Below are 12,109 nucleotides of genomic sequence, written 5' to 3'. Positions count from 1 at the left end.
TCTCTCCATTTAGTTTGATGTTAGCTGTTGGTTTACTGTATATTGCTTTTATTATATTCAGGTATGTTCCTGTTATCCCTGATCTCTCTAGGACCTTTATCATGAAGGGGTGCTGGATTTTGTCAAAGGCTTTTTCAGCATCTAGTGAGATGATCATGTGATTTTTCTTTCGCAGATTGTTAATATGGTGGATTACATTGATAGATTTTCTAATGTTGAACCATCCCTGCATTCCTGGGATGAAGCCTACTTGATCATGGTGGATGATTTTTCTGATGTGTTCTTGAATCCGGTTTGCGAGTATTTTATTGAGTATTTTTGCATCAATGTTCATGAGGGAAATTGGTCTATAGTTCTCTTTCTTAGTTGTGTCTTTGTGTGGCTTGGGTATCAAGGTAATTGTAGCCTCGTAGAAAGAGTTTGGCAGTGAGCCTCCTGCTTCTATTGTGTGGAATACTTTGAGGAGTATTGGAATTAGCTCTTCTTTGAATTTCTGGTAGAATTCTGCACTGAAGCCATCTGGGCCTGGGCTTTTTTTGTTTGGGAGACTTTTGATGACTACTTCTATTTCATTAGGGGTTATAGGTCTGTTTAGATTGTTTATCTGTTCTTGATTTAGTTTTGGCAAGTGATATCTATCCAGGAAATTGTCCATTTCCTTTAAATTTTCAAATTTTGTGGAGTACAGATTTTCAAAGTATGCCCTGATGATTCTCTGGATTTCCTCAGAGTCTGTTGTTATGTCCCCTTTTTCATCCCTGATTTTGTTAATTAGCATGCTCTCCCTCTGTCTTTTGGTTAGTTTGGACAGAGGTTTATCTATTTTGTTGATTTTCTCAAAGAACCAACTCTTTGTTTCATTGATTCTTCTCAGTGTTTTTCTGGTTTCTACTTGATTGATTTCAGCCCTCAATTTGATTATTTCCTGGCGTCTGCTCCTCCTGGGGAGTTTGCTTCTTTTTGTTCTAGAACATTCAGCTGTGCTATTAATTCTCTAGTATGACTGTTCTCCAGTTTTTTCATGTGGGCACTTAGTGCTATAAACTTTCCTCTCAGCACTGCTTTCAAAGTGTCCCATAAGTTTGTGTATGTTGTGTCTTCATTCTCATTGAAATCGAGGAAGTCTTTAATTTCTTTTTTTATTTGTTCCTTTACCCAGGGATGGTGCAATTGTGCATTGTTCAATCTCCATGAGTTTGTAGGGTTTCTGCGATTTGTGTTATTGTTGAATTCTAATGTTAATGCATGGTGGTCTGATAAGATGCAGGGGGTTATTCCAATTTTTTTGTATCTGTGGAGATTTGCTATGTTTCCTATTATGTGGTCAATTTTAGAGAAGGTTCCATGTGGTGCCGAGAAGAAGGTATATCCCTTCATACAAGCCCTCTTGTAGAATGAAGTCTGGAAGGAATCCACAGTTTTCCATTTTCTGTGGAAACGTAAACAAAAACTCTTTTCCCAAGTAACTGGTCCTTATATTTAAAGTTAGACATCAACACATTTTTGAAATATATACATTGGATTAATTTAGCAGCATTTATAATCAAGTATACTTTAGTAGTTTTCCCTTCTTTAACAATCAAAAAACTGAAAAACACAATAGTATACAGTATCCAGATTCTCTGTGTATTTTTCATCTTTACATGGCTTATTTATTTATCTTTTTTTTTTTTTTTTTTTTTGGTTTTTCGAGACAGGCTTTCTCTGTAGCTTTGGAGGCTGTCCTGGAACTCACTTTGTAGACCAGGCTGGCCTCAAACACACAGAGATCCGCCTGCCTCTGCCTCCCGAGTGCTGGGATTAAAGGCGTGCGCCACCAACGCCTGGCTTATTTATCTATTATTATTACTCTATTTCTTTTACTTTTATTTATTTATGTATTTTTCTGAGACAGGGTTTCTCTGGAAATCTGCCTGCCTCTGCCTCTGGAGCAAATCCTACCAGCATGCACTACCACAGCCAGCTTCTCAATTTATTTACCACTATGTTGTTTATTTTTCTCTCTCAATGCTATTTATATTTTTAAACATACTGTAAACCTTTAGAGGTTTTCCTTCATCTGAATCTGACTTTACTGTAAATCTTTATGTTTTTTGGCCACGTGTCTTATCTGCTAAAAACCATGGCTTGTTTAAACTGCAGTTTTTCCAAGATGGCGGGCGTAAGTTTGACTCTAGCTCCTTAGTCTTATGCCTTAGTCTATGCTGACATCCAGCAAAAGCTGCCGGCTTGGAGATGTGGTCACTGCCACTTCCAGCTGTATGTACACATCTTTCAATTGTTAGTAGAGCCTCTTAAAAGAACCTTGGTGTTTTTTTTTTTTTATGCTGACTCAGGAAGACTCCCCTAAGCTAGCTGCGTGAGTCTCTGCTCGTGGCTAGCAAAACAGAGCACACCTGAGAAAAATGCTGCTACCAAGAAGCTGTGCTTCTCTCCATTCTTTTGTTTCTAAAATTCCTTTTAAGCTCTTGTCATTCTACGTGGAAATTCAATCCCACGTGCTGACACCATATGTAGAGTGCAGCCTTCCCGCCAGCCTGGTTCCAGAGCCGCATCAGTCCCAAATGAACACACAGGAGGCTGTATTAATTATGAAGCTGCTGGCCATTTGCTTGGCTTCTTACTGGCTATCTCTGACTTAAGTATTTACCCCATAATTGTTAATCTAAGTATTTCTCTTACCGGAGAAAAGGGTCCGGACCTCTTATTCCTGTGGCGGCTACATCGTGACTCTCTGTGTTTTTCTTTCCCAGAATCCTCCTTGACTCCTAGTCCTACCTATCTTGCTTCCCTATTGGCCAACAGTGCTTTATTGACATATACACAGGACTTTCCCATCACTCTCTTGCATTTCCTGCTTGTTTGCTCGCATAGAGGCCCAATAGTGACGTCACTTTCACCATTCTGGCTCTTGTACTCAGAATAAACTGCATGTTTCCTGTAACTCCTGGTGAATCTTGTGTACATGGACTAAGTTCTTATTTTGAATAACAGCAATTCTGGGTCAGTGCAGAACCCTGGGGGAAGCCAGCTGAGCTCTTGTTTTTAAGTTAAGAGTAGTAGTGTTTAAATGGGCAGCCTGCGTTGAAAAAAAAAAAAGTGTGCGGTTGAGCTTGGGCTGGTCTCAGGTGCCTGCCCTCCTCTCCTATGTGGAGAGCAGCGTTCTGGGGAGTTAGTTCTCCCCCTCAAATGCAAGCATCCTTTGCGTTTTGTCATCGCTACTGTCCCGCCTCCCACCCCGCCCAGGGAGCTTTTGTTTTAATGAAAAATGGGCATTTAGATCGTATCATTTATTTACTCTGCTGGGCCACATTTGCTCTCTCTCGAGCTCCCTTCTTCACTCTCAATAGCAGTGACCGCTTCTGGAAACTGACACACGTCCCCAGAACTAATACTTTAGGGTTCTAGAGAAAAGTGTTTTCCCATAACCAGTGCTTACTTACAACTAGGATCGATAAGCCGGTTTTATTCAAATTCACACAGGAATCATTATACTGTGTCCGTTACTTCAGCATTCTTCTCTGATAATTTTCTTCTTTTGCTGTTAATACGTAGATTCAGTCTGTTGTACTTAGCTGCTAGAGAATATCCCATTGTACGACTGTATTTATTTACTTGTCTATTCTTTTTTTTGGCTGCAATTCATGCTGCACTGAACAGACTGGCGTATGACTCCCCATGCACACATGCCATTTTCTTGGGCATAAGTAGTAGCTAAGTATTCTGGAATCTAGAAATTCTTTCCTACTGCAAAGTCTTAAGAAGCATCCTCTTGGGAAATACTTGTCAAAGCTTTGCTTTTTGCAAAGACATCTGGAATTGATAAGAAAGTATCATTGTTTACTCCCATTCTCTTAAGAGAAGTAGCTGTGATACCCAGAATGTCTGTGAATCTCTTGAAAAGTCTCATCTGATTTCTCTATTCAGAAATGAGGTGTACCAATTAATACCATTGTTTTGTGTTCTTTGGACTGAACCCTGGTCTTCATGATGCTAGGTAAGCGCCTGTGCATGCTAGGTAACTTTGGAGTTGCATCCGTAACCCCAATATGCTTGATTTGTTAGTGGGTAAAGACACACGAGATTTCTTTTTCCTTACATAAAAGATATTTCAAAAGGTGCAATAATAGCACTTATATCCTGGGGTAACCAACAGCCACCTAATGGGGACTTAAGACCTACTCAATAGGAGAGAAGTCACTCCTAGCCCTGTGAACTTAGCTAAGTATTTGTGGCTAGTGAGGTCAAAGGTCTTGGGAGACAACCTACTACTACTTTCCTAAGCCAGTAAAATTCCTACCTGTATTCTAGATCTTGTCCTTATACCCATAGAGAAGTGCAGCTCTCACTCAGTCAAAGAGGCTTCTTTTTATGGCAAAAGAAGACCATCACAGAAAGACACCACAGGTCAAACTGTGAAGATCAACTGCCCTTGGGGTATCTACTTCCAATTAAGACATTTACAGCACATACAACACAATCCCTACCCTTAACACCCAGGAAGAGGGAGCCAGGAGATTAGAGACTGAAGACTAGAGCTTCTGCTGTGAAGTAATATATATATATATATATATATATATATATATATATATATATGAGAGAGAGAGAGAGAGAGAGAGAGAGAGAGAACACAAAGTTGGGAAGGAGGGCTAAGGCATGGATTTGGGAGGGGCTGCAGGGAGAATGTGATCAAAATAAATGGTATGAAATTTTCAAAAATTAATAAAAGACCTCCCCTCCCCCAAAGGGTTTCTCTGTGTACTCTTGGCTGTCCTGGAACTTACTCTGTAGAACATGGCAGCTTTGTAACTCAGAGATCCACCTGCCTCTGCCTCCCCAGTGCTTAAAGACTTAGAGGTGTTTTGCCACCATCTCTGGCAAAATACCATTATTTTAAAAAGAGTGTGTTGCCACACTGCTGCAGTAGGCCATTGTAGGCTACATAGCGTTAGGGAGAGCTGGTCACAATGCCAGCTCTTTTGCTTCATGGATGAAGTTGTAGGGGCTGCTGTGTAGCTCACTGTATATGTGGCCCAACAGAGAAGGGAGAAATGCCCAGCTAGCATTTGCACTTAACATTTGGTTTTGGTGTTGGCTGAGGCTATTTGCAATTTGAGGAAGGAATATTATCTTTGTTATTAAGTTTGTTTTGACATTAAACTTTATGTAGCTGTCCAGCTAACTGAGGGCAAGAGAAGGCTGAGTTTTTCGACTCTTTGAAAACTTATTTTCCATCTTTAAAAAAAAGTTATTAGCTCTTTGAAAGTTTAGATGGCTGAATTTTTATCTGAGCATGGAGGGCATGAGGAGGGCCTCCTGGTTTATCAGCCCGTTTTCACCAAATCACCACTTTCAGTGGGCTCTAACTTCAGAGAGGAAGCTGCCACTGTTTTTATCTTCATATTAAAAATAAAATTTTCTAGCCCTCCTGACCTTTGAAGAATTAGAGCCTGGTAGGACCCAACTCTCTGGTGTATAGAACTTGGGAAAGTGGAATGTGGTCTTGGTCTGTAACGTGCACAGTGTGGTTGACTTCGTTCCCATTCCGGTTTCATCCTTTTGTTGGTAGTGTAAAACCTCAGTTAACGAGCTGCCTCTTTCATGTCTCCTATTCTTACTTCACGTGGAGATTACATTTTGCAGTTTGAGACTCTATGTTTTAAAAACCTTTATGTGTTTAGCTTTACTTTAAAACATTTGGATAAAACATTCTGTTTCTCCAGGACAGCCTCCAAAACAATACAGAGAAACCCTGTCTTGAAAAAACCAAAAACCAACCAACCAACCAAACAAAAACACATTCTGTTTCTTGTGTGAGACAGTACCAACACTTTTTGCTGTTTATGACCCCCCTTGCATTTTTACCAGTAACTACTAGATAAGTCAGTTTTTTAAAAGTCTATATCCTGTGTGTGTGTGTGTGTACATGTGCAGGTAAGTATATGTGTGTGTGTGTGTGCAGTAAGTGTGTATGTGTGCACATGCAAGTGTTTGTGTGTCCCTGTAGGTAAGTGTGTGTACATGTAGTGTGTCAGTGTGCATATACAGTGTGTCAGTGTGCACATGCAGGTGTGTGTGTGCACATGCAGTAAGTGTGTATGTGTGTGCACACGCAGGAATGTAAGGACAGAACTCAGGAATCACTTCTTTTCTTCCATGGGCCCCAGGGATTTAACCCAGGTCCTCCAAATTGCACAGCAAGCACTTTTATTCCCTAGAGTCATCTTACTGTCCCAATAAATCATTTTCTTAAGAACTGGTCATACAACTTTTCTTTTTTTGACCTTCTGATTTAGACAGTAGTTTATTAGCTGTGACTTAAAAAGACACAGATGGCAAACAGATTTAATCATAAGTAACTTTTTAAAGCTTCAAAGGACATGGAAAGTGAAAAGTTAACATAGAATAAGATAAAATCTTTGTAATCATGTACCTACTGAAGGTGTGAGTCTAGAAGATGTTGAGAACCCTGATAACAACAGTGAGTGAAAATCCACTTTGAGCCTGGTGGTAGTGGTGCATCCCTTTAATCCTAGCCCTGGGGGAGGCAGGGGCGGATCTCTGAGTCCCAGCCCAGCCTGTTCTGCAGAGTGAGTTCCAGGACAGCCAGAGAAACCCTGTCTCAAAAAAGCAAGCAAACAAAAGTAATCCAATTTGAATAATGGTTTTAGCATTTAAATAGATATTTCTATAAAGAAAGCATAAAATTACACATAAGTGTAGGGAGAGATCTTACGTACCTGTAGCACTAACCACGCCCATTTGGGTGTGGCCACAGGTACCTGGGAGAAGGCCAGGACATAAAGAGCTAGGAGGAAGAGGACACTACTCTCTTGGGGTTCTGGTCGAGGCTTGGAGACCAGCAGAGCGCTGACCTCAGGTTCTCATGTAAGTGACTTCCCCCTCAATAAATATTATATGACAACTTACCCTGCCTACCCTGTGTCGCTCCATATTCCTCTTTATGTCCCTGCCTTCTCCCACGTACCTGTGGCCACGCCCAAATGGGCATGGTTAGTGCTACAGGTATGTAACATCTCTCCCTACATATAAGCATATGAAAGGTACTTGTACGAGATTTGTTAAAGACATTCAGCTGGACATAATAGTGTTCACCTTTTATTCTAGTACTCAGGAGGCAGAGGCAGGCTGATCTCTGAGAGTTTGAGACCAGCCTGGTCTATGTATAGTGTTCAGGCCAGCCAGGACTGCACAGTGAGCCCCTGTCTCAACCAAAAACCAAAACCTAAACCCAAACCAGTAATAAAGACATTCAGTCAGAGGCATAGTCAGCCCCGTCCCATGCCTGTCACAGTTTTTATTGCTCCTTTTCTAGATGTCTTGGGCATTAAGATGCAGTTTCTCCAGAAATACACTAGAAGTGAACTTGACTGTTTTTGGATTTTTAATTTATCAAATTCCTCTGCTCCAGAAAAAGTCATGACTCATCAAATAAAAACGGGGCAGTTTTTAAGTTACTAGTTCTGGTTAAAATTGAGACATCGAGGTGTCTTAAAGTCATAGTGCCCAGGGCCTTGAGCATGTTAGATAGAGGTTCCGCCTCCTAAGTGCTCATCTCGTCCTTGCTTTAAATTCTTTAAAGTTCCCCGTGGTTTGTGACAGGAACGCTGGAGATTTCTGGGGAGCATCACTGTCACTGCTATGGCCTCCTCTGATAGGTCATCCCCTGATTCTCCCCCCCCCATGTTTCCTTCTTTTCACACCTTTGGTTCCTCTCACATGTCAAGGGCTGAGTCTACAGTTATGGTTTCCCTTTGACAACTAAATTATATTCCTAGCACTGCATATATAGACAGAAAATCTCAAGCAAACCAGAAAAAGTACTCTGAAAAAAGGTAAAACCCACAAGAATTTAATTGCTTTGCTTTTTTCTGTTTTTGTTTTTTAATAGCTTCCTCCAGTCTATTCACAACGGTGCCTAGTGGTGTCCCGAAGTCTCAGTTCTATGGGATGTGACCCTCAAGAAAAAGTAAGTACTTTAAAAAACACCCTCAACAGCTAAGTTAGAATGGTTACATTTTCTTGTTGCCATATGATGTTCAGTAGACTGAATTTTTTTTGATATTGTAATTATTTTTTTGTATTGCCAAAGTATCACAGACTTCTTTTTTTTCTTTCTCTTACACATGTGTGCGTATGTATACATGTGTGCCTGTCCCTGTGGAGGGTAAAGGAGAAAGAACATCTGTGTCCTGCTCTATATTCTATGACTTAACTCCCTTGAGGCAGGGTCTCTCACTGAACCTGCAATTAGGCCTGCAGCAAGCCCCAGGGATCCGACTCTGCTTCTCACTGTACTGGTGTTACAGGTACCCGGGCGGCCATGCCTAGGTGTTTTTATGGTTGTTAGAGATTTGAACTCAGATCTTCAAGTAGCACATGGTGTTTTACCAACTGAGCCATCTTCCTAGGCCCTGATTACTTCCTTATCAAACATTTTCTTAGTGAATTATATCAGATCAAAAATTAAGGTAGGAGAAATTTACTTTTTAAATTCATCTATTTGCATAAATATGCATGGCCAAGTATTTGTACTTATCTGCTTGTTTGAGAAGTGGTCTGATTATGTAGCTCAGGGTGGCCTCAGACTCATGGTCCTCCCCCCTTAGCCTTCTCCGTGATGGAATTACAGGTGTGCGCAGCCATGCTTGTCCCTACAAAGACTTTCGAAGTTTTGACATGTTAACTTGTTTCATGAACGTTCATTAAAATAAGGACTTAACCTGACAGTGCTTTGTTTGGACGAGAGCCAGAAGTTTGAGCGGCCCCCAAGTCAGCGTGGGCCAGCACCACGTGAGGGTGTGCTTCTATAAGCTCGACCTCAGGTGGCATTATGGTGCAGTGAAGAGCACCTGCATTGTAATTGTGTCCTCCTGTCAATCACGGAGCTCTCTGACATTAAGCTGTGTAGCGTCCGGGCCTTCCCTCTGGTTTCCCTTGCCTGGAGTGCTGTGCTACCGCCCAGACGTATCCAGCGACTGACTCTGTCTAGAGTTGTGCTTTCATCCTCCATGGCGGACTCAGGAGACAGGACGAGCTCGTTCCTTCTCCTGGTCTCTGAATCGGAGAGACGCGACGTGCCAGTGGTAGCCTGTAGTCCCAATAGAGACTGATGAAGCACAACGAACAGAAGGAAGAGAGGAAGGAAAAGCGTTGAGAGGATGGTAAAGAAGAGCATCGGGAAACTGTGTAACCATCGTTAGCACAGCCGCAGAGCAGCCACGAGAGTTCCCCACTTCTTCTGGTACCCAGAAGCCCCTCTGTCTTCAAGGATTCAGGCTCCTGGGTTTTTGTTGTGCTTTTGTGTTTTTCTTCAGGGTACAGCCTTAGCTGTGGTTCTCTACATAAAGCATAAAGTCTGTTGCTTAAATGTCATTAAGTGCTTTCCTTATCTGGTATTTTATCGAACATGTAGGCATCTCAGAACCATCAGTGATTCCACTTTCAGGGGATTCAAAACCCTCTTCCAACCTTGACAGGCACCAGGCACACACATGCACATACATACACATACATCCAGAGAAATCATGCATATACATACACATACATCCAGAGAAAGCATGCATATATATATATACACATACATCCAGAGAAATATGCACATACACATACATCCAGAGAAAGCATGCATATACATAAAAACAAACAAGTTTAAGAATCTTCTGAGGCATCTGTGTGTCTTAAAAGGAAATCTATGGCTGGAAGGTTGATGTTAATGATCTATCAGTATCGAGTTCATACAGTGCTTGATTATAGAAGACTGGTCAAGTGCAAATATTGATTTTCACACAGTTTTCTTGCTGGTTAGTCAGTTTGGCATGAGTGCTATAGGAATGAATACCAGTCACGAGAGCTAACGCTCTTTGCGTGTGTACTTACCATCAGGCTTCTGTGTCATGCTCACAAGCTCCAGTGGTAGGTGCTTTCTTGGTCCTTGCTCTGCCTACTAGGAATCCAGGGTAGGAGAACATGTGGAATTGTTGGTTCCCGTTCCGGCCAGCTTGACTCAGACTGACTTGGAGTCGCCATTGAGCAGGAAGTAGAGGGGCTTTTGCTGTGTCCTTATGATTTGATAATGCTTTATAATAAGTATTTGTGCCAACAGCTGCTCAGTCTGTAACCAACAGCAGCGATCCCGGCACTTTTACCAGACGCAATGTGTTTAATGCTGGTTAAAACTTGACTGTTTCAAACGCATCACACGTGTAAGTGTGGTTTTTCTTAGGAATTATGTACTGTTTAACAGGAACTTACCATGACTGTTTGAACAAAGAAAGGTAGATGACCTCATGATATCAGGCCTGGGTGAGAGTAGATTATTTAGGGGTTCATGCAGAGTTTCATTTAGTTTGGAGTTTACTAGTTTTTAAGGCAGCAAAGATGATATCAGGCTGCCTTGTAGAAATAGCTATGTGTGTTTATAAAAGTTAAATCAGGACTTTTGAAGTTTTTCGAGTTTTGAGATTTTTAAGCTTTCCATGAAGGCTAAAATACCATCTCTCCTAAGATACATGAATACCCTCTATTTTATTTTTATTTTATATGTGTGAGTGTTTACTACATTGTACTTGGTACCAAAGGGAGCCAGAAAAGGGTTGTTGTGTCCCCTGGCACTGGAGTTCTGGATGGCTGTGAGCAGCCATGTGGGTGCTCAGAACTGAGACTGGGTCCTTTGAAAGAACAGCAAGTGCTGGGGATTGAACCCAGAACCTTGTAATATGGCAGGCACATTTCCCTGTGGCAATCAGTATAGTTTAGTTATTAGATAAATTAACCTAGTCAATTGATGCTTTAACCAAGTTACCATAGGGCCAGATCCTTCCAGATGAATGTCATTGCTTTCTGGTTGTAAATGAACATATAACTACTATTATTTAATATTACCTAGAGAGTAAACATAGAAACATATATTTATGATTAATTGTGGAAAATCTTGGATTTTTTTTTTTTGGTCCCAAAGTAAGAGTAATGATTTTCTTTTCTGTCTCTTGTCAGACTTTTGATAAAATTCTCATTGCTAACAGAGGAGAAATTGCATGTAGGGTGAGTAGAATTTGAATTATTTTCTATTTTGCTCTGAAATGGATTCGATCCCTTTGCATATAGATCTTTGTTAATAGATGATGTGTTTTGACTAGGTCATTAAAACTTGCAAGAAGATGGGCATCAAGACAGTTGCCATTCACAGTGATGTTGACGCCAGTTCCGTGAGTACATTTTTACTTAGTTTTAATCCGGACTTAATTTGGGTTCTTTAGGATAGATGTGAAAGATACTTGCTTTATTTCTCCCTTCACTTGCAAAAGGTGTATTCAGTTTTTAAAACTACCTAATTGTTCACCATCATCACAATGGAAGTATTATAATGTCTTAACTACTCCCCCACCCCCAAGCCTCAGACAAAGATGGCCAGGCTCATTGCTGGTCAACAAATAGATTAAAACCAAGCACCACAAAGTTAGGTTGGGAGATGAATGGGCTGTTTACACAGCACTCACTTATGAACACCTCCCCAGCATAGTTCCAGCATCACTAAGAGAATGCTGTCACTGTCGAATTTTTCCTAAAGGCATTAATGCATTCAGCTGAAAGTTTGATAGGTGAGAGGTAGGCTGATGCTAATTGGATCTGAACATAAGTAGGTATAGCATGAGACAGTGAATGATACAAAATTTTAGGTGGTGCTTCTTCCTTCCTTCCTTCCTTCCTTCCTTCCTTCCTTCCTTCCTTCCTTCCTTTCTTTCTTTCTTTCTTTCTTTCTTTCTTTCTTTCTTTCTTTCTTTCTTTCTTTCTTTCTTTCTTTCTTTCTTTCTTAACACAACAGGTATTTTCTAGCAGTAATGACCAACAGATGCCTAGAAAGAAATTCCATGGGAAAAGTAGAGTAAGATATGAGTAGTCATACTTTTAAGTCACTGTTTTTTGTCCTTTGTCTCTATTTTTGATAATGTCACTCTTATAGTTTAGTAATTAACTTAGCAGAAATATTTTAAAAGTATGGTGACTTTTTTAAAAAGTGTGTTCTATTTGAAACTGTTACTCATTTTGTCTTAGTGTAACTTCCTGTTTCAAAAATCTAGATAAAAGA

At 40.7% G+C, this 12,109-nt stretch overlaps 1 protein-coding gene across 5 annotated transcripts in view; it reads left to right on the top strand.

The window, feature by feature from the left end:
• Positions 1 to 12,109, top strand: part of Pcca (propionyl-CoA carboxylase subunit alpha) — a 301,425-nt gene that overhangs the window by 19,022 nt on the left and 270,294 nt on the right. For all 5 annotated transcript variants that reach the window (XM_040741316.1, XM_040740935.1, XM_040740593.1 and 2 more), the window contains exons 2-4: positions 7,913 to 7,990; positions 11,017 to 11,064; positions 11,160 to 11,228. In XM_040741316.1, the coding sequence (XP_040597250.1) occupies positions 7,913 to 7,990; positions 11,017 to 11,064; positions 11,160 to 11,228 (195 nt within the window). The remainder of the gene's footprint in view (positions 1 to 7,912; positions 7,991 to 11,016; positions 11,065 to 11,159; positions 11,229 to 12,109) is intronic.

This window comes from Mesocricetus auratus, unplaced genomic scaffold (genome assembly GCF_017639785.1).
Source record: "Mesocricetus auratus isolate SY011 unplaced genomic scaffold, BCM_Maur_2.0 Super-Scaffold_2245, whole genome shotgun sequence".
Taxonomy (NCBI): domain Eukaryota; kingdom Metazoa; phylum Chordata; class Mammalia; order Rodentia; family Cricetidae; genus Mesocricetus; species Mesocricetus auratus.
Note: the sequence above shows the minus strand (reverse complement) of the source record. Positions and strands in the feature narration are given on the sequence as shown.